The sequence below is a fragment of the Rhinoraja longicauda genome, chromosome 33 (genome assembly GCF_053455715.1).
Source record: "Rhinoraja longicauda isolate Sanriku21f chromosome 33, sRhiLon1.1, whole genome shotgun sequence".
Taxonomy (NCBI): Eukaryota; Metazoa; Chordata; class Chondrichthyes; order Rajiformes; family Arhynchobatidae; genus Rhinoraja; species Rhinoraja longicauda.
This window is the reverse complement of record NC_135985.1, coordinates 27,040,013-27,059,351: the sequence shown is the minus strand read 5'-3', so window position 1 is coordinate 27,059,351 and position 19,339 is coordinate 27,040,013. Positions and strand designations below refer to the sequence as shown.

Below are 19,339 nucleotides of genomic sequence, written 5' to 3'. Positions count from 1 at the left end.
CCAATGCATTGATGACTATGTCTGTTCTTGCCATGTTAATTGAGGAAAAAGTATTGACTCAGGCAGTGGGAAGAATTGACATCAATACTTCAAATATCATCACATTTGATGCCTTTTAGCTCTATTTCTTGATTCCAATCTGTTGTCCTGACTCTCAGTCTGAAGAAAGGTCTCAACCCGAAATGTCATCTATTCCTTTTCTCCAGAGATGCTGCCTGATCCGCTGAGTTATTCCAGCACTTTGTGTGTTTCTTTGGTGTAAACCAGCATTTGTAGTTCCTTTCGGTACATTTTGCATGTTGTGTTTGTGATACAAAGACTGATCCAAGCATTCTGATCCAGGGTTGCTGGGTAGCCCGTGGTGCCAGGCTGTGCTTACTACCATGAGCTGCCATGCCCATCTCTGCAGGACCAGCTTTCTTGGATCCATTGTTTGTGACCTTCAGAGTTGAGGCTTTATGCAGCAGTACAGCTAGAGGCAACATAAGGCAGGTGGATGCTTCATTGGTGTCCTGGATCACCAACTACCTGACTGGACGACCACAATTCACTTGCACCTCCTCCAACCTCATCTACTGTATCCGCTGTTCCAGGTGTCAACCTCTCGACATTGGTGAGACCAAGCGCAGGCTCGGCGATGTGTGTATGTGTGTGTGTGTGTGTGACAAGGTAGTGAACGACAGAGGGGCAACACAGGAGTTGGTCCTTTCTCCATTCCTGTTCCCCATCTACACCTCGGACTTCAGATATCACTCGGACTCCTGCAGAAGGTTTTGGATGACTCTGAAATTGTGGGCTGCATCAGTGAGGGGAGGGAAGCTGAATGCAGAGGTGTAGTCAGCGACTTTGTTGAGTGGTGTGGGCTGAATCACCTGCAGCTCAACACCGACAAGACGAAGGAGATAGTGGTGGAATTTCGGAGGAGAGGAACACCCCTGTCTCCATCTGCAGTTTACCAAGGAGTACAAGTACCTGGGACTGGTCCAGGAACGCTGAGGTCCTGTACAAGAAAGGGACAGAGCGTCTGTACTTTCTGAAGAGACTCCGCTCTTTCAACGTCTGCAGTAAGATGCTGCAGATGTTCTATCAATTGGTGGTGGCCAGTGCCATCTTCTTCTCTGTTGTGCGTTAGGGCAGCAGGGTGAAGGCCATGGACACCAACAGAATTAACAAGCTCATCAGGAATGCTGGCTCCATCCAGGGGCGGAGTTGGATTCATGGGAGGTGGTCTTGGAGGGCAGGATGTTCCTCAAACTGCAGAGCATCCTGGACAATACGGCTCACCCCCTCCATGACACACTGATCAACCTGAGGCGTACCTTCAGCAACAGACTGGTTCCACCAAGATGCAGCACAGAACGTCACAGGAGAAAAAGTCCCTATGGCTATCAAACTGTACAACTCCTCCCCCTTCTGTCGTGGGGTAGACTGACTCCCCTTCCCCACCTCTTCCCCCCCCCCCCAATCTTAGCACATCCCCCAATCCGGGACTTTCTACTCGACACTTTAATTTCATTTTCCATGTTTCTTGTTGTGTTTTATGACTGTTGGCAGACCAATTTCCCTCCTGGGATAAATAAAGTTCTATCATATCACATCGATTTGTATCATATCATATCGTATCATATCGCATCGTATCATATCATATAAAACCTGCATTTCCATGAGCCAGGGCACACACAGTGCATGACATAGTGAAGATAACCTTACCCACCAGCATGCCGAGACCCACACATCGTCAGCTCCCAAGATAACCATACCCACCAGCATGCCGAGACCCACACATCGTCAGCTCCCAAGATAACCATACCCACCAGCATGCCGAGACCCACACATCGTCAGCTCCCAAGCTCACCACCATTTTTGAATGTTGCGCATGCCTTGAAACACAGAAATAGTTGAAAATAATTAAAAATCAATAATCCAATAAAACATGGAAATTCTTGAAAATTTAAAGTTGTCGTACTTCAAAAATGCTTAAACGTTTTAAATTTTATTTTTGTGTTCCAACTTGCTTGAAATAATGTGAATGTAAACCAGCTTTTCCCCACATCACCACTGCTCTCCATTGAAGCAGAGAGATGAGTGTGCAGTTGGCAGGAAAAGGCTGGGTAATTCTGAGAATTGAGACTCAGGAGAGCTTCAGTCTGTAAAGATGGAAGTTATGGACAATACAGGACCATGGACAGCAATGTGCTGCTCCAGAATAGTCCTCATCTGGAACTCAAGCAAAGGATCAAAGCTACACAGACCCCATCTTGTCCCACCATGCTATTGTAAGATGGATGTATTCTACCTCTGTTTATCTGTGTTTGATCCAAATGTTTCAATGGACACAACTTCCACAGTCTTCATGTGAGAGAGTTTCTGATTCCTTTAACTATGGTCCTTGATTTTATTCTGGAATGGGGAGGCCATTTAAAACTGAGGTGAGAAAGAAAAAATCACCCAGAGAGTTGTGAATTTGTGGAATTCTCTGCCACAGAAGGCAGTGGAGGCCAATTCACTGGATGAATTTAAAAGAGAGTTAGATAGAGCTCTTGGAGCTAGTGGAATCAAGGGATATGGGGAGAAGGCAGGCACGGTTTACTGATTGTTGATGATCAGACATGATCACAATGAATGGCGGTGCTGGCTCAAAGGGCCAAATGGCCTCCCACTGCACCTATTTTCTATATTTCTATGTTTTTATGTTTCTAATGGCCTGACTATTGTTTTAACATAGTGCCCCCTGCTCTAGATTGTCCAGCATTTGTTATCCATTTGAACCTCCTTGATTTATGATTGTTCATATTAAGAATTCAATTGAGTCAAATCTAATCTTCACAAAATGCTGGAGTAACTCAGCAGGACAGGCAGCATCTCTCTCTCTCTCTCTCTCTCTCTCTCGAAAGAGAGAGAGAGAGAGAGAGAGAGAGAGAGAGAGAAGGAATGGGTGACGTTTCGGGACGAGACCCAAAACGTCACCCATTTCTTCTCTCCAGAGATGCTGCCTGTCCTGCTGAGTTACACCAGCAGTTTGTGTCTATGTTTGGTGTAAACCAACATCTGCAGTTCCTTCCTACACTAATCTTCACACTCAGGTTAACTTCATATTCTTGAATCCCACATAGATTACACTGATCTAGATCATTTCTCCCAGCAATATTACAGAAGAGTAACGTTCTCCCCTTCAGCTTTGGTAAGTTGAGGCCAATATTCAATGAGCTTCTTCTAGTTTGTTACTGGTCTACAGGCTGATAGGGGATGACAGGGAAAGAGGTTGAAGTTGGTTGAAGAATAGCATATTGCAGTTAAAAAGCATAGACCCAGTGACTGTGGATGGACAATGTTGAAACGCCAGTGGGTGAGATAAGATCAGTGTTGAAACTGGCTAATCAGACCAGACCTTCAGCTTATGACTGGGTTGGGCATGTTTGAGTTTGAGTGTAGTTTATTGTTACAGTGAAAAGCCTTTGTTGCGTACTAACCAGTCAGCGAAAAGACAACACATGATTACAATCGAGCGATCCACTATGTACAGATACATGATAAAGAGAATAACGTGAATAATGTTTCGGGCCAGATAAAGTCCAGTAAATTCCGCTCAAAGATAGTACGAGGGTCTCCAATAAGGTAGACAGTAGCTCAGGGCTGCTCTCTAGTTGTTGATAGGATGGTTCAGTTGCCTGGGAAGAAATTGCCCCTGAAGGTGTGTGTTTTCACACTTCCATACCTCTTGCCTGATGGGAGAAGAAGGCGTGACCCAGGTACGACTTGTCCTTGATTATACGTGGCCTTGCAGAGACAGCATGAGATATAATTGAAGTCAATGGAAGGGAGGTTGGTTTATGTAATAGTCTGGGCTGCATTCACAATTCGCTGCAATTTCTTGTGGTCTTGGATGGAGCCCAAACCAAGCTGTGATGCATCCTGATAAAATGCTTTCTATGGTGCATCTGTAGACATTGGTGAAAGTTGTTGGGGAAATGCCAAACTAACAAAGCCTTCTAAGGAAATAGAGGCATTAGTGTGGCTTCTTGGCCATTGTTTCAACATGGGTGGTCCAGGACAAGTTGTTGGTGATATTTATTCCTGGGAATTTGAAGTTTTCATCCATCCCTACTTTGGCACCGTCAATGCAAACTGGGGTATGTGTACCGCTTCACTTCCTGAAGTCAATCACTATCTCCTTTGTCTTGCTGACATTGAGAGAAAGGTTGGTGTCTCGACACCAGGGCAAGAGGTTCTCAATCTCCTTCCTGTCCTCCGTCTCATCATTATTTGACATCCGGCCCACAATAGTGGTGTCATCTGCAAATTTGAAAATTAAATTGGATTTCTACACGGCACATAGTCCTGGGTGAACAAAGAGTAATAAAAGGGGCTGAAAACACAGCCTTTTGAGGCACCAATGTTGAGGATTATTGTCGAAGGTGATTTGTGCCGGTCCTCACTGAAGAAGAGCTTCCTGTGTGGTTCATTCCTACGATTTTATTTAAAGTGTGCAGAGAATCTATGACAAAGGATGTATTGGGAAGATCCGGCTAGAGTGGGTCTGGTGGAGGGAGAGTTCAGAGTGGGTCTGGTGGAGGGAGAGCTCAGAGTGGGTCTGGTGGAGGGAGAGCTCAGAGTGGGTCTGGTGGAGGGAGAGCTCAGAGTGGGTCTGGTGGAGGGAGAGCTCAGAGTGGGTCTGGTGGAGGGAGAGCTCAGAGTGGGTCTGGTGGAGGGAGAGCTCAGAGTGGGTCTGGTGGAGGGAGAGCTCAGAGTGGGTCTGGTGGAGGGAGAGCTCAGAGTGGGTCTGGTGGAGGGAGAGCTCAGAGTGGGTCTGGTGGAGGGAGAGCTCAGAGTGGGTCTGGTGGAGGGAGAGCTCAGAAAGTATCACCTTCAGTGGTACTATTGTATGCAGAATCACCGAATGGTGGGCCGAGGGTCCTGTTTCCGTGCTGGATCTCTAAAGTAAAAATTAAACTAAACTAAACTAAAGTGAAACTGCTCACTAAATCTCTTGTGTATCTGTGCATTTGATACACAGAACTGGATACTTTAGGTGTCTGAAGGAACTGCAGATGCTGGTTTAAAAGATTGACACAAAAAGCTGGAGTTACTCAGCGGGTCAGGTAGCATCTCTGGAATGAAGGAATGGGTGACGTTTCGGGTCAATTCCCTTCTTCAGACTGAAAGTGTGAAAGACTAATGTATCCACTGGATACATTTCTCCGATTCTAGCCGAACCAATGTATTCCTGTTTTATTTTTCTTGTTGTAAGAGTTCATACAATAGCTATCTCTGTATTAATCATAGTGTGCAATGAATATTATGGAAGGATATTATAAAGGAGGTCTTTATTCATAGTACATTGGTAAACGTTACCGCACACATCGTAAATTGCATGTGTGTGGAAAGAAAGGCTTAATTGGAATTTGCATAATTGCCCAAAATTGATTGTGAAGCTCTTGCTATCTCTGCACTGAGCCCGTGCATGGGATAGTCTCTTGGGGTGACACTGAGGTTCAGGGCACTGTTGCTGCACATTGTGGGTGCTTTGAAGATGCATTCACTCTCCCTTTCACCTATGGCACTGCGCCATGTGGAAAGAACTCCATTAAAACCCTTTTATTACATTTTTAAAACCCTCTAATTATTAATTTAAATTGGTTTGAAGAGTAGAAATAATTTAATTAGAAAGTCAGATTTCTCAAAGCGAGAATTATATTAACCATTTTGTCTGGGGAACTTTGCTACTGGCTTCATATATTTGTAAACAGAAAGCAATCTAAGCAAAGATTTAAAAAATTGTAAACAGAAAGCAATCTGCACAAAGATAACAAATCTTTTTCTGACAACTGGATTCAAAAGATTTATATAGATTTGACACAAATGAAGAAATGTTCTGAATATCCAGCTGGTTGTGAGTGCAGAAGCTAGAAGCTCTCTGCAGACAGTCACTGATGTGATCCCAAACTGGGGCCATCATTGAGAGGGAGCCAAGCGACACGCAGAGACACTACCCTCTGCTGAAACGTGCATGAATGTGGCTTCCACTGGGGAGAAAGGAATTGATGACAAATATCAACAGACTGCAAACTTCTCGCATTTAGCATTGGGACAGAGGGCCGGCGATCCACTTTGGCTGCATCTCCACATGGAGTGGACCAGGTAGTACCGGCCACATTGAGCCCCAGATCAGGACTGGTGCATACACAACCTCACCAGTGAGTGGGACCCTGCTCAGTACCTCCATTCTGCAGTTCATTAAGAGTATGTGCTTTCCCCAATCCCTCCATTGCTTAACTGTTCTTCATAGAAGGGTCTCAACCCGAAACGTCACCCGTTCCTTCTCTCCAGAGATGCCGCCTGGCCCGCTGAGTTACTCCAGCTTTATGTGTCTATCTTTGGTTTAAACCAGCATCTGCAGTTCCTTCTTATATATTCCTCATACATTCACTGGCTGAATACCCACTGGATTAAGCTCAGCAACACAGCTGGACCAGCCTGTGTCAAGTTCATAAAGTCATGTGATAAGATCAGAACTAGGCCATTCGGACCTGCAAGTCTACTCTGCTATTCAATCATGGCTGATCTATCTCTCCCTCCTATCCCCATTCTCCTGCCTTCACCCCATAACCCCTGACACCCGCCTCTGCCTGAATCTGCATGGATTAAGCACTCTGCCTTCTATCCATTACCTCATACATTTGATACTGGAGATTAGGATAGTTACTAACTGGTAAATCTCATGGATCTATTAGGGGGAAAGCATGCCCCTTATTTTAATCCATACATTCTCTGAAGGCATTTACTGGGCATGGAGGAATGAATAATATTGTTGGCCTTTTTGTGTTATTTGATACTGATGAGTAGTGTAAGAAAATAACTGCAGATGCTGGTACAAATCGAAGGCATTTATTCACAAAATGCTGGAGTAACTCAGCAGGTCAGGCAGCATCTCAGGAGAGAAGGAATGGGTGACGTTTCGGGTCGAGACCCTTCTTCAAACCATGACTCTCAGGGTTGTGTATGGAACATCGCAAAGTACAGGACAGTGCAGGCCCTTTTACCCACAATGTCTATGCTGAACATGATGCCAAACTCAGCTATTCTCATCTACCTGCATATGTTTCACATTCTTCCATTCCCTGCATATCCCTGTGCCCATCTAAAAGCCTCTTAAACACCGCTTTGGAAAGGGTGCAGAAGAACATACAGAAGGTATGTAGGTTAATTGGCTGGGTAAATGTAAAAAAAAAAAAAATTGTCCCTAGTGGGTGTAGGATAGTGTTAATGTACGGGGATCACTGGGCGGCACGGACTTGGAGGGCCGAAAAGGCCTGTTTCCGGCTGTATATATATGATATGATGATATGATATGATGATGATGATAACTAAACTGAACTAAGAAGATGTTTACCAGGATGCTGCCTGGAAAATCGTATATTAGCAACAAGGTTATCTTGGACAGACTTGGATTGGGTTTTTTGGGACACCAGAGGCAGAGGAGAGACCTGATAGAAGTTTGTAAAATTGTGAGAGGCACAGATAGGGTAGACAGTCAGAACCATTTCCCCAGAGTGGAAATGTCAACGACAAGGGGGCCAGGCTGCAAGGTGGGAGAGGGAAGTGTAAAGGATAAGTGCGGAACAATGTTTTACATTGAGTGTGGTGGGTCTGTAACAAGGCCAGAGGTGGCGGTGGAAACAGATACCATAGTGGCATTTAAGAGGTTTTAGATTGTGAGTGAAAATAGAGGGAATGGATCACATGCAGGTAGAGGGGATAGTCTAAGGAGGCATGGACATCATCAGTTGAAGGGCCTGTTTGTTTGCTCCTGTTGTATGTTCCATGCTCCATGTTAGAATACAGGTTGCCTCTGAACAATCTCCTGATACTGTTGGACAATTATCTTTTTGAGGTAGTCTTTCACTATTTCACGGGATTGAATGGCTTTACAAACTTTGATGCTTCTTTCATTTGTTTATGTTTTTTAGCTGCCGCTGTTCTTTGAGTGGAGAAGATCTGAACAGACAGTGGTCGGAGCCAAGTCCTGAACTCCAGCCAACTATTTATCACACAAAGGGACTCCTCAGCTACATGAAGAGCATTGGCAAGACCCCGCTGGTGAGTGTCAGAGTCTCGGGGGAAGAGTCAGAAACCAAAAGGTTGAGAAGCTCAGAATTCACTGGAACTAACGTGCTCCATCTTATATCTGGGAAACACAACGTTCAAGCCATTGAGTCACACAGCACAGAAAATACCAAGCTATGGATGTTCGGAATTATAGGAAATTGCAACTACCATCTCGGTTCATGGGACTTTGTGCTTAATTTGCTACACTGTCCCATTCCAGCGATACAGGAAGCCCTTGTTTTTATGGACCTCTTTGTAATGCATTTTGGTTATTGCTGATACTGACCTTCATTGCCAGGCTGGGCAGCCAGATCCTCCCCAACCCCACCCACACCCTCACCCCAACCCCCACCCCCACATTCACCCCCACCCTCACCCCAACCCCCACCCCCCCACCCCCACATTCACCCCCACCACCACCCACACCCACTCATTGCCAGTCTGGGCAGCCAACCCCACCCCACCCTCACCCACACCCTCACCCCACCCCCCACCCCTACCCACACATCCACCCCCACCATCACCCACACCCACATTGCCAGGTTGGGCAGCCAGCCCCACCCCGGCCCCTGCTGCCTATAGGGCCACCTGGCGGGGCACCTACCTGGGCCGCTGCCACCCTGACCCCCACCCTCACCAACACCCCCACCCTCACCCCCACCCCCACCCCCACCACCACCCCCACCACCACTACCATCCCCACACCCACACCCAAACCCCCCTATCACCACCCACACCCCCACCCACACCATCACTACCACCCCCACACCCACCCCCACATCTACACCCCCCCACCCCCACCATCACTACCATCACCCACACCCAAACCCCCCCCACCCCCACCCCCACCATCACTACCATCACCCACACCACCACGCACATCCCCACCCCCACCCACACCATCACTACCACCCCCACACCCACCCCCACATCTACACCCCCCCACTCCCACCCCCACCCCCACCATCACTACCACCACCAACCAATAACAGTGACAATCCTTGCCCCCCCCCACTATCATCTCATCTGGATGCACTCTGCTCCATTATAACGAGGGTTTACTGTATTTAAAAAAACAATCCTTCCAGTACACTGGATATTTACATAAAGCCTCTTGATTTTTGTTTTAATTTGCTTTGCACCAGGTTTTCTGTGACTTCCATGGACATTCAAGGAAGAAGAATTCGTTCATGTATGGGTGCAGTGTGAAGGAGACACTGTGGCAGTCGGACTCCTGCATTGACACAGCAACTCTGAAGGAGGACATTGGCTATCGAGTGAGTGCCCCCTGGTGTATTCCTGTACAGTGAGCCTGCTGCAACTTCCCCTCTCTTGTGGTCAATACGTTACCCTTTTCCAGAAATGTTGATGTGCGTGAAGATACAGAATCATTGCTATTCATTCTTAAACTTCTACGACTATTGAGTTTAGTTTATTGTCACAGATACAGTGAGAAGCTTTTGTTGCATGCTAACCAGTCAGCGGAAAGATAATACATGATTACAATGGAGCCATTCACAGTGTACAGACACATGACAAAGGGAATAATGTTTAGTGCAAAGATAAAACCAATAAAGTCCGATCAAAGTCACAGGGTCTCCAATGAGATAGCTAGTAGTTCAGGACCACCTTCAAAAGTGTTCAGGAGAGTTTCTTAAACAGTTTGTGGAGGCCCCCACATGTGAGAGGGCAACGCTGGATCTAGTATGGGGAAATTGGGAAGGGCAAGTTCATGAAGTGTGTGTGGAGGAGCCTTTTGGGACCAGGGACCACAGTTCGATTAGGTTTAAGATAGTTATGGATAGGGACAGAGAGGGTCCATGTGTTAAAATGCTCAACTGGAGTAAGGCCCTTCCTGAGGGGATGAGAGAATGTCTCGCTCAAGGTGACTGGAGCAGGTTATTTGAGGGGAAAGGAACATCGGCCAAGTGGGATGTTTTTAAAAGTGTACTGAAGAAAGCTCAGAATGTGTACCCTGTACGTCCCCATTAGAGTGAAGGGCAAAGCAGGCAAACGTAAGGAAGCTTGGCTGATGAGAGAAATTGAGACATTAGTCAAAAACAAGAAGGATGTATGGGACAGGTATAGGCAGCTGGGATCAAATGCCCCATCCCTGAAGGAGTTTCGGGAAATAAGGAGCAAACTAAAAAAGGGAATCAGAAGGGCAAAAAGGGGGCAGGAGATACCTCTATAAGAAGATAACTGCAGATGCTGGTACAAATCGAAGGTATTTATTCACAAAATGCTGGAGTAACTCAGCAGGTCAGGCAGCATCTCCGGAGAGAAGGAATGGGTGACGTTTCGGGTCGAGACCCTTCTTCAGACTGAAGAAGGGTCTTCACCCGAAACGTCACCCATTCCTTCTCTCCGGAGATGCTGCCTGACCTGCTGAGTTACTCCAGCATTTTGTGAATAAATACCAGGAGATATCCCTGGCGGGTAGCATTAAGGACAATCCCAAAAGATTTTATAAATACATAAGGGGGAAAAGGGTAACTAGAGAGAGAGTGGGACCTCTCAGGAATCAAAGTGGTCACCTCTGTGTGGAGCCACAGGAGATGGGCAAGGTCTTAAATTAGTATTTCTCCTCCGCATTCACCGAGGAGAAAGACAGTAGGACAGAGGAAATTGGAGCAGTCATTGGAAGTGTCATGAGAGCAGTCAGGGTTACTGTCAAAGAAGTGCTGAAGGTACTGTCGTGTGTGAAGGTAGACAAATCTCCAGGGCCTGATCAGATATATCCGAGGACATTGCGGGAAACTAGAGAGGAAATTGTGGGAGGCCTGGTTGAAATTTACGAGTCGTCCTTAAATACAGGAGAGGTGTTCAACAAGGTTCTGCATGGGAGGCTGCTCTGGAAGGTTAGATCGCATGGGATCCAAGGAGAGATAGCTGAATGGATAGCCAATTGGCTCCATGGGAGGAAGCAGAGGGTGATGGTGGAAAGTTGCTTCTCAGACTGGAGGCCTGTGACTAGTGGTGTGCCTCAGGGTTCGGTGCTGGGCCCGTTACTGTTTATCATCTACATCAATGATTTGGATGAGAACATACAGGGCAACATTAGTAAATTTGCTGATGATACAAAAGTTAGTGGTTTTGCAGATAGTGAAGATGGTTGTGAACGATTGCAGCAGGATCTGGATCGATTGGCCCGGTGGGCGGAGGAATGGTTGATGGAATTTAATACAGAGAAGTGTGAGGTGTTGCATTTTGGGGCATCGAACAAGGGCAGGACCTACACAGTAAATGGTAGGCCTCTGCATAGTGTTGAAGAGCAGGGGGATCTAGGAGTACAGGTGTGTAGGAAAGAACTGTAGATGCTGGTTTAAATCGAAGGTAGACACAAAATGCTGGAATAACTCAGCGGGTCAGGCAGCATCTCTGGAGAGGAGTATAGGTGCATGGTTCCTTGAAGGTCGAGTCGCAGGTAGATAAGGTTGTCAAAAAGGCTTTTGGCAGTGACTCCTGGCCATGGATAGGACCTGATCATTTTGTTCACCTTTACTGCTATGATGCGGATTAAAGTTCAAACCATTCCGTGACTGCAACACCCCTGCATCACTGCAGCTCCACCCCTTGACTATCTGCAGCTGGAGACTGGCACTGAGATCAGTCTCTGCACCAAGGCTCCACTTGTCAACTGGATCTTTCTGCAATGCGGTTGTGAAAGTTTCCAAATATCTTGCACTGACTCTACAAATCAAGGCAATTCATGAGATGCGGCCAGTGCCTGCTGATTCCTGTTCCAGACAGTGATTAAAATGAGAATTCAATATATTCTGCTGTGGTCTCAACACAGATCTCTCATCTGCCCTCTCCCACGTCTGACTGATGGGCATGGCCCTCTCCCATGTGTGACCGACGCGCACACACGCATGACTGACGGGCACGTTCCTCTCTCACGTGTGACTGATGGGCATGTTCCTCTCCCACACACATGACTGATGGGCATGTTCCTCTCCCACACACATGACTGATGGCCACTGCCCTCTCACACGCGTGACTGATGGGCACTGCCCTCTCACAAGCGTGACTGTCGGGCACTGCCCTCTCACATGCGTGGCTGATGGGGTCTGCCCTCTCACATGCGTGACTGTCGGGCACTGCCCTCTCACATGCGTGACCAATGGGCGCTGCCTCCTCTCACCACATGACTGCCCGGCGCTACCCCTCTTGTTACTGGGCTGGTGAACACCCACACCTTCTCACGACTGGGCTGTTGGGACATTCTCCTCCCCACTCTTCACTGTCACCTCTGTTTCGATGCACTATCTCCTCGCTGGTACTGCAGCACGCTTATTGTCAAACGCAAGCTTCCCTGGTGTTTTACTGCAAGTACTGAGCCCCTGTAGTTCCGGTGCTCCACTCAGGCTGCTGTGCTGTCTCCACTTGCCTCCCAGGCCCTGTTGACTTCATTTCCCTCTCTTGTTCATCCATTGACAACAGCTAACCTTTCACACTCTGACTGAAAGATGTAAAAGCTGATGGAAATTCTGCATCATTAAGTTATGCTTTTAGAACGTTTTTATTAAACATCGCTGTGCCAAGCCATCAGAGCAAGTGAGCAGAAATCCTTATTAAACCCTTCACGATGAATGCAAACTGTAAATTGACCGCGTGCCTGCTTGGTCAACGCTAGATTAAATCAGAACATCACTTTAGTTTAGTTTAGAGATACGGCATGGAAACAGGCCCTTCGGCCCACCAAGTCTGCGCTGACCAGTGATCACCCGTTCACAAGTTCTATCCAACACACTAGGGCCAATTTGCAGAAGCCAATTAACTTATAAAACTTTAGAGTGTGGGAGGAAACTGGAGCCCCTGGAGAAAACTCACATGGCCACAGGCAGAACGTACAAATTCCGTACAGACAGCACCAATAGTCAGGATCGAACCTGGGTCTCTGGCGCTGTAAGGCAGCAACTCTACCATTGTGCCACTGTGCCGCCCTATTTTTTAATAATATGTCATCTAATTTTTTTCTGTAGACCATCCCCAGAATTCTGGAGAAGATTTGCCCAACGTTCGCCATCAATCGTTGCTGTTTCTTGGTGCAGAAGTCACGGGAGGCCACGGCTCGGGTGGTGGTGTGGAGAGAGATCGGCGTGCTTCGCAGTTACACCATGGAGAGTACCTACTGTGGCTGTGATCAGGGCAAATACAATGTGAGTGAACCTTCCCAGCAGCTTACCCACTCGCATTAACGCACATCTACTCACCCAATGCAGTTTCAGCAGTGGAATAGAATATGTTGAAGAATGAGTAGAACTAAGAAAGAAAAGTGAAGGGACATAATGGGAGAAGAATAGTAAATTAAATAGGATGCGGACAAATAGAAAGGGAAACGGTTGGAATGAGGCATGTTAATGGTTAAGAATTATATAAGAATCATGGTCATAAGGCACAGAAGCAGGCTCTTTGGTCCAACTAGTCCAGGACAATCGAGATGCCCTATCTAACAGTCCCATTTGTATTTGCTTAGCCTATTTCCCACTAAACCTTTCTTATCCATGTACCTGTCTATGTGTCTTTTACATGCTGCTATAGTACCTGCCTCAACAACCTCCTCTGGCAGCTCATTCCATAAACCCACCACCCTCTGAGTGAAAAAGTTGCCCCTCAAGTTCCTATTAAACCTTTCCCCACTCATCTTAAACCTGTGTCCTTTGGTCCTTGATCTTCCTACCCTGGGAAAATGACTGTGTGCATTCACCCTGTCTATACCCCTCATGATTGTATACACCTCTATTACATCACAGTCTGCTATGCTTCAAAGAATGAAGTTCTAGCCTGCCCAACCTTGTCTTACAGGTCAGGCCCTCGAGTCTTGGTAACATTTTTGTAAATCTCTGCACTCTTTCCAGTGTTATAACATCATTCCTATATCAGGTGGCCAAAACTGAACACAATACTCCAAATGCAGTCTCACCAACGTCTTGAGCAACTGTAACATAACAGCCCAACTTCTATACTCAATACCCTCTAACTGATGAAGCACAATGTACCAAAAGCTTTCTTTATCACCTTATCTACACTGTGATACCATTTTCTGAGAACGAGATACTTGTACTTCAAGATCCCTCAGCTCCTCGACAGAGGGCCTGCGATCATGGTTAGTGCAATGTGAGTGAACAGGCAGCACGGTGGCACAGCGGTAGAGTTGCTGCCTTCCAGAGCTTGCAGCGCCGGAGACCCGGCTTTAGATGGTTGTTGGGAATGTCCACAGAGACAGAGCAGACTGCAGCAGTAAAGCAGACCATTCGGCCCACTGAGTCAGTGTTGATCATCAAGCTCCTGTTTTTACATTAATACTACCATAATCCATTTTATTCTTCCCATCAGCGCCCCACCAAATCGACCACAAGTGAAGGATAGTTTACATTAGTCCATTAGCCTCCTGACCTGCATGTTTATGGGTTGTGGAAGAGACTGGGGCACAATGTGGAAATGGATGCATGACAAGTTCCACACAGACAGCACCCAAGGCTGGGATTGAACCGTGGTTGCTGGAGCTGTGAGGGGGCCACTCTAATAGCTACCACCCACTGTCACGCACCTGTCACATCTGCTGATGTGTTTGGATAGATGACAATTTAAACATCACTTTCCCCTTGATATTTTAACTTAATTTGGAGAAGAAATCTTTGCCGCTGGCTGCAGCTGAGGGAGTTAAAGGGAAACCGGAAGGGATTCTCGCTCAGTGATGTAAATGAGCTCAGTGTGTGAGCTCAGTGACAGGTAATCTGTGGGGTTAAACCATTGTGGCCAAGTCTACACATCACCAAGGCCCATCTCACATGCTGTTTATTTGAACAGTTAATATATTTAGTTTGTTCATTGAAGTATGTTGGACAGATACGTGACTGTGTGGAATGTGTTAGCTTTCATTTCGAGAGGACCAGAACATTAAAACAGGGATGTAATGCCTTTATAAGGCACTGGTCAGACTGCATTCGGAATATTGTGAGCAGTTTTAGGCCCCATATCTGAGGAGGGATCTGTTAGCATTGGAGAAGGTCCAGAGGAGGTAGACAATAGACAATAGATGCAGGAGTAGGCCATTCGGCCCTTCGAGCCAGCACTGCCATTTACCGTGATCATGGCTGATCATGCACAATCAGTACCCCGTTCCTGCCTTCTCCCCATATCCCCTGACTCCGCTATCATTAAGAGCTCTATCTAACTCTCTCTTGAAAGCATCCAGAGAATTGGCCTCCACTGCCTATGATACAAAGCTGGGTGGTAGTGTGAAATGATACAAAGCTGGGTGGTAGTGTGAACTGTGAGGAAGATGCTATGAGGTTGCAGAGTGACTTGGACAGGTTGTGTGAGTGGGCGGATGCATGGCAGATGCAGTTTAATGTGGATAAGTGTGAGATTATCCACTTTGGTGGTAAGAATAGGAAGGCAGAGTATTATCTGAATGGTGTCAAGTTAGGAAAAGGGGACGTACAACGAGATCTGGGTGTCCTAGTGCATCAGTCACTGAAAGGAAGCATCCAGGTATAGCAGGAAGTGAAGAAAGCCAATGGAATGTTGGCCTTCATAGCAGGAGGAGTTGAGTATAGGAGCAAAGAGGTCCTTCTGCAGTTGTACAGGGCCCTAGTGAGACCGCACCTAGAGTACTGTGTGCAGTTTTGGTCTCCAAATTTGAGGAAGGATATTCTTGCTATTTAGGGCATGCAGCGTAGGTTTACTAGGTTAATTCACGGAATGGCGGGACTGTCATATGTTGAAAGACTGGAGTGACTAGGCTTGTATACACTGGAATTTAGGATGAGAGGGGATCTTATCGAAACATATAAGATTATTAAGGGGTTGGACACGTTAGAGGCAGGAAACATATTCCCAATGTTGGGGGAGTCCAGAACAAGGGGCCACAGTTTAAGAATAAGGGGTAGGCCATTTAGAACGGAGATGAGGAAAAACTTTTTCAGTCACAGAGTTGTGAATCTGTGGAATTCTCTGCCTCAGAAGGCAGTGGAGGCCAATTCTCTGAATGCTTCAAGAGAGAGCTAGATAGAGCTCTTAAGGACAGCGGAGTCAGGGGGTATGGGGAGAAGGCAGGAACGGGGTACTGATTGAGAATGATCAGCCATGATCACATTGAATGGTGGTGCTGGCTCGAAGGGCCGAATGGCCTCCTCCTGCACCTATTGTCTATTGTCTATTGTCTATTGCCTTCTGAGGCAGAGAATTCCACAGCTTCACAACTCTCTGAGTGAAAAAGTTCTTTCTCATCTCTGTTCTAAATGGCCTACCCCTTATTCGTAAACTGTGGCCCCTGCTTCAGGACTCCCCCAACATCAGGAACATGTTTCCTGCCTCTAGTGTGTCCAATCCCTTAATAATCTTATATGTTTCAATAAGATCCTCTCTCATCCTTCTAAATTCCAGAGTATACAATCCCAGTCGCTCCAATCTTTCAACGTACGACAGTCCCGCCATTCCGGGAATTAACTTTATGAACCTACGCTGCACTCCTTCAATAGCAAGAATGTCCTTCCTCAAGTTTGGAGACCAAAACTGCGCACAATACTCCAGGTGTGGTCTCACTAGGGCCCTGTACAAGTGCAGAAGGACTTCGTTGCTCCTATACTCAACTCCTCTTGTTATGAAGGCCAACATTCCATTGGCTTTCTTCACTGCCTGCTGTACCTGCATGCTTCCTTTCAGTGACTGATGCACTAGGACACCCAGATCTCGATGTATGTCCGCTTTTCCTAACTTGACACCATTCAGATAATAATCTGCCTTCCTATTCTTACCTCCAAAGTGGATAACCTCACATTTATCCACATTAAACTGCATCTGCCATGCATCCGCTCACTCACACAACCTGTCCAAGTCACCCTGCAATCTCATAGCATCTTCCTCACAGTTCCCACTGCCACCCAGCTTTGTGTCATCTGCAAATTTGCTAATGTTACTTTTAATCCCTTCATCCAAGTCATTAATGTATATTGTAAATAGCTACGGTTCCAGCACAGAGCCTTGCAGTACCCCACTAGTCACTGCCTGCCATTCTGAAATGGACCCATTTATCCCCACTCTTTGCTTTCTGTCTGTCAACCAATTTTCTATCCATGTCAGTACCCTACCCCCAAGACCATGTGCTCTAATTTTGCCCACTAATCTGCTATGTGGGACCTTGTCGAAGGCTTTCTGAAAGTCAAGGTACACTACATCCACCGGCTCTCCCCTTTGTAAATCCATGCTGACTTGGAACAATCCTGTTACTGCTATCCAAATGCTCCGCAATTTCGTCTTTTATAATTGACTCCAGCATCTTCCCCACCACTGATGTCAGACTAAATGGTCTATAATTTCCTGTTTTCTCTCTCCCTCCTTTCTTAAAAAGTGGGATAACATTAGCTACCCTCCAATTCACAGGAACTGATCCTGAATCTATAGAACATTGGAAAATGATCACCGATGCATCCACGATTTCTAGAGGCACCTCCTTAAGTACCCTGGGATGCAGACCATCAGGCCCTGGGGATTTATCAGCCTTTTTCTTTTACAATAGGTGCAGGAGTAGGCCATTCGGCCCTTCGAGCCAGCACCACCATTCAATGTGATCATGGCTGATCATTCTCAATCAGTACCTCGTCCCTGCCTTCTCTCCATACCCCCTGACTCCGCTATCCTTAAGAGCTCTATCTAGCTCTCTCTTGAATGCATTCAGAGAACTGGCCTCCACTGCCTTCTGAGGCAGTGAATTCCACAGATTTACAACTCTCTGACTGAAAAAGCCTTCAGTCTCATCAGTCTACCCAACACCATTTCCTGCCTAATGTGGATTTCCTTCAGTTCCTCTGTCACCAGATGATCTCTGGCCACTAGAACATCTGGGAGATTGTTTATATCTTCCTTAGTGAAGACAGATCCAAAGTACAGGTTCAACTCGACTGCCATTTCCTTGTTCCCCATAATAAATTCACCTGCTTCTGTCTTCAAGGGACCCACATGAGATTTATGAGAATTATACCAGGAATGAGTGGGTTAACATATGATGAGCGTTTGACAGCATTGGGCCTCTAATCTCTGGAGTTTAGAAGGATGAAATTAATGAGAACTCATTGAAACTTAGCGAGTAGTGAAAGGCTGGATAGAGTTGACAGAGTCTAGGACCAGAGGGCGTAGCCTCAGAATAAAAGGATGTACCATTAGAAAGGAGATGAGGAGGAATTTATTTAGTCAGAGGGTGGTGAATCTGTGGGATTCATTGCCATAGACCGCTGTGGAGGTTTAGTGTTTGGGTATTTTTAAAGCGGAGATTTGTAACGGTGTCAAAATTAGGGGGAGAAAGCAGGAGAATGGAGTTGAGAGGGAAATCCTAGATCAGCCTTGATTGAATGGCAGAGCAGACTTGATGGTTGAATGCCCTAATTCTGTTTGTTTGTCTTATGGTCCAACAAGTTTTTTAAATAGGCAGTTTGGGCAAATGTTGCAAATTTGGAATGCAAATTAAAAAGTAAAATACATTATCCAAAAGATCTGGCTTTGATATTTTGTAGAAGAGAACATGACATGTACATCCTATGTTTCATGGGAGATAAATAACAAACATCCTTTACATTCTTCACACATCATAAAACCTAATGATAGATTAGCCGTGATGGAATGGCAGATTAGACTCGATGGGCTGAATGGCCTAATGACATGAATTTATGAAATCAGTGGTTCAACAGAACATAGACCTGCATTGCACTCCCATCAGACAATGCACACAATACATTGTAAGAGGATGCAAGGGTGGTAAATTGTGCGAAGGAACTGCAGATGCTGGTTTAAACTGAAGATGGGTGACATTTCAGGTCGAGACCTTTCTTCAGACTGAAGAAGGATCTCAACCCGAAACGTCACCCATTCCTTCTCCCCAGAGATGCTGAGTTACTCCAGCAATTCGTGTCTATCTTTGGTAAATTGTAGAAGTGGGGTGAACAATATCTCTTATCAACGCAGGGTGGCCCACCCTGGCATGTGGACTGAGGTTCCTGTGGGATTGCAGTCCGGGAAAAGCTCACAGTTTGTGGAACCCGATCACATGTCAAGTCAAGTCAATTTTATTTGTATAGCACATTTAAAAACAACCAACGTTGACCAAAGTGCTGTACATCTGATTAGGTTCCAATGGAAAAAAAATGAAACATACAGTAGCACGCAAACAGTTCACAGCGCCTCCTCAATGAGCCTCAAACGCTAGGGAGTAGAAATAGGTTTTGAGCCT

General features: G+C 46.2%; 1 protein-coding gene across 1 annotated transcript in view; it reads left to right on the top strand.

Moving 5' to 3' along the window:
• The window catches only part of agbl1 (AGBL carboxypeptidase 1), a 312,383-nt gene that overhangs the window by 203,379 nt on the left and 89,665 nt on the right, over nucleotides 1-19,339 (top strand). Inside the window, exons 19-21 of the mRNA XM_078427109.1 lie at nucleotides 7,968-8,097; nucleotides 9,252-9,383; nucleotides 13,095-13,271. Of these exons, the coding sequence (XP_078283235.1) occupies nucleotides 7,968-8,097; nucleotides 9,252-9,383; nucleotides 13,095-13,271 (439 nt within the window). The remainder of the gene's footprint in view (nucleotides 1-7,967; nucleotides 8,098-9,251; nucleotides 9,384-13,094; nucleotides 13,272-19,339) is intronic.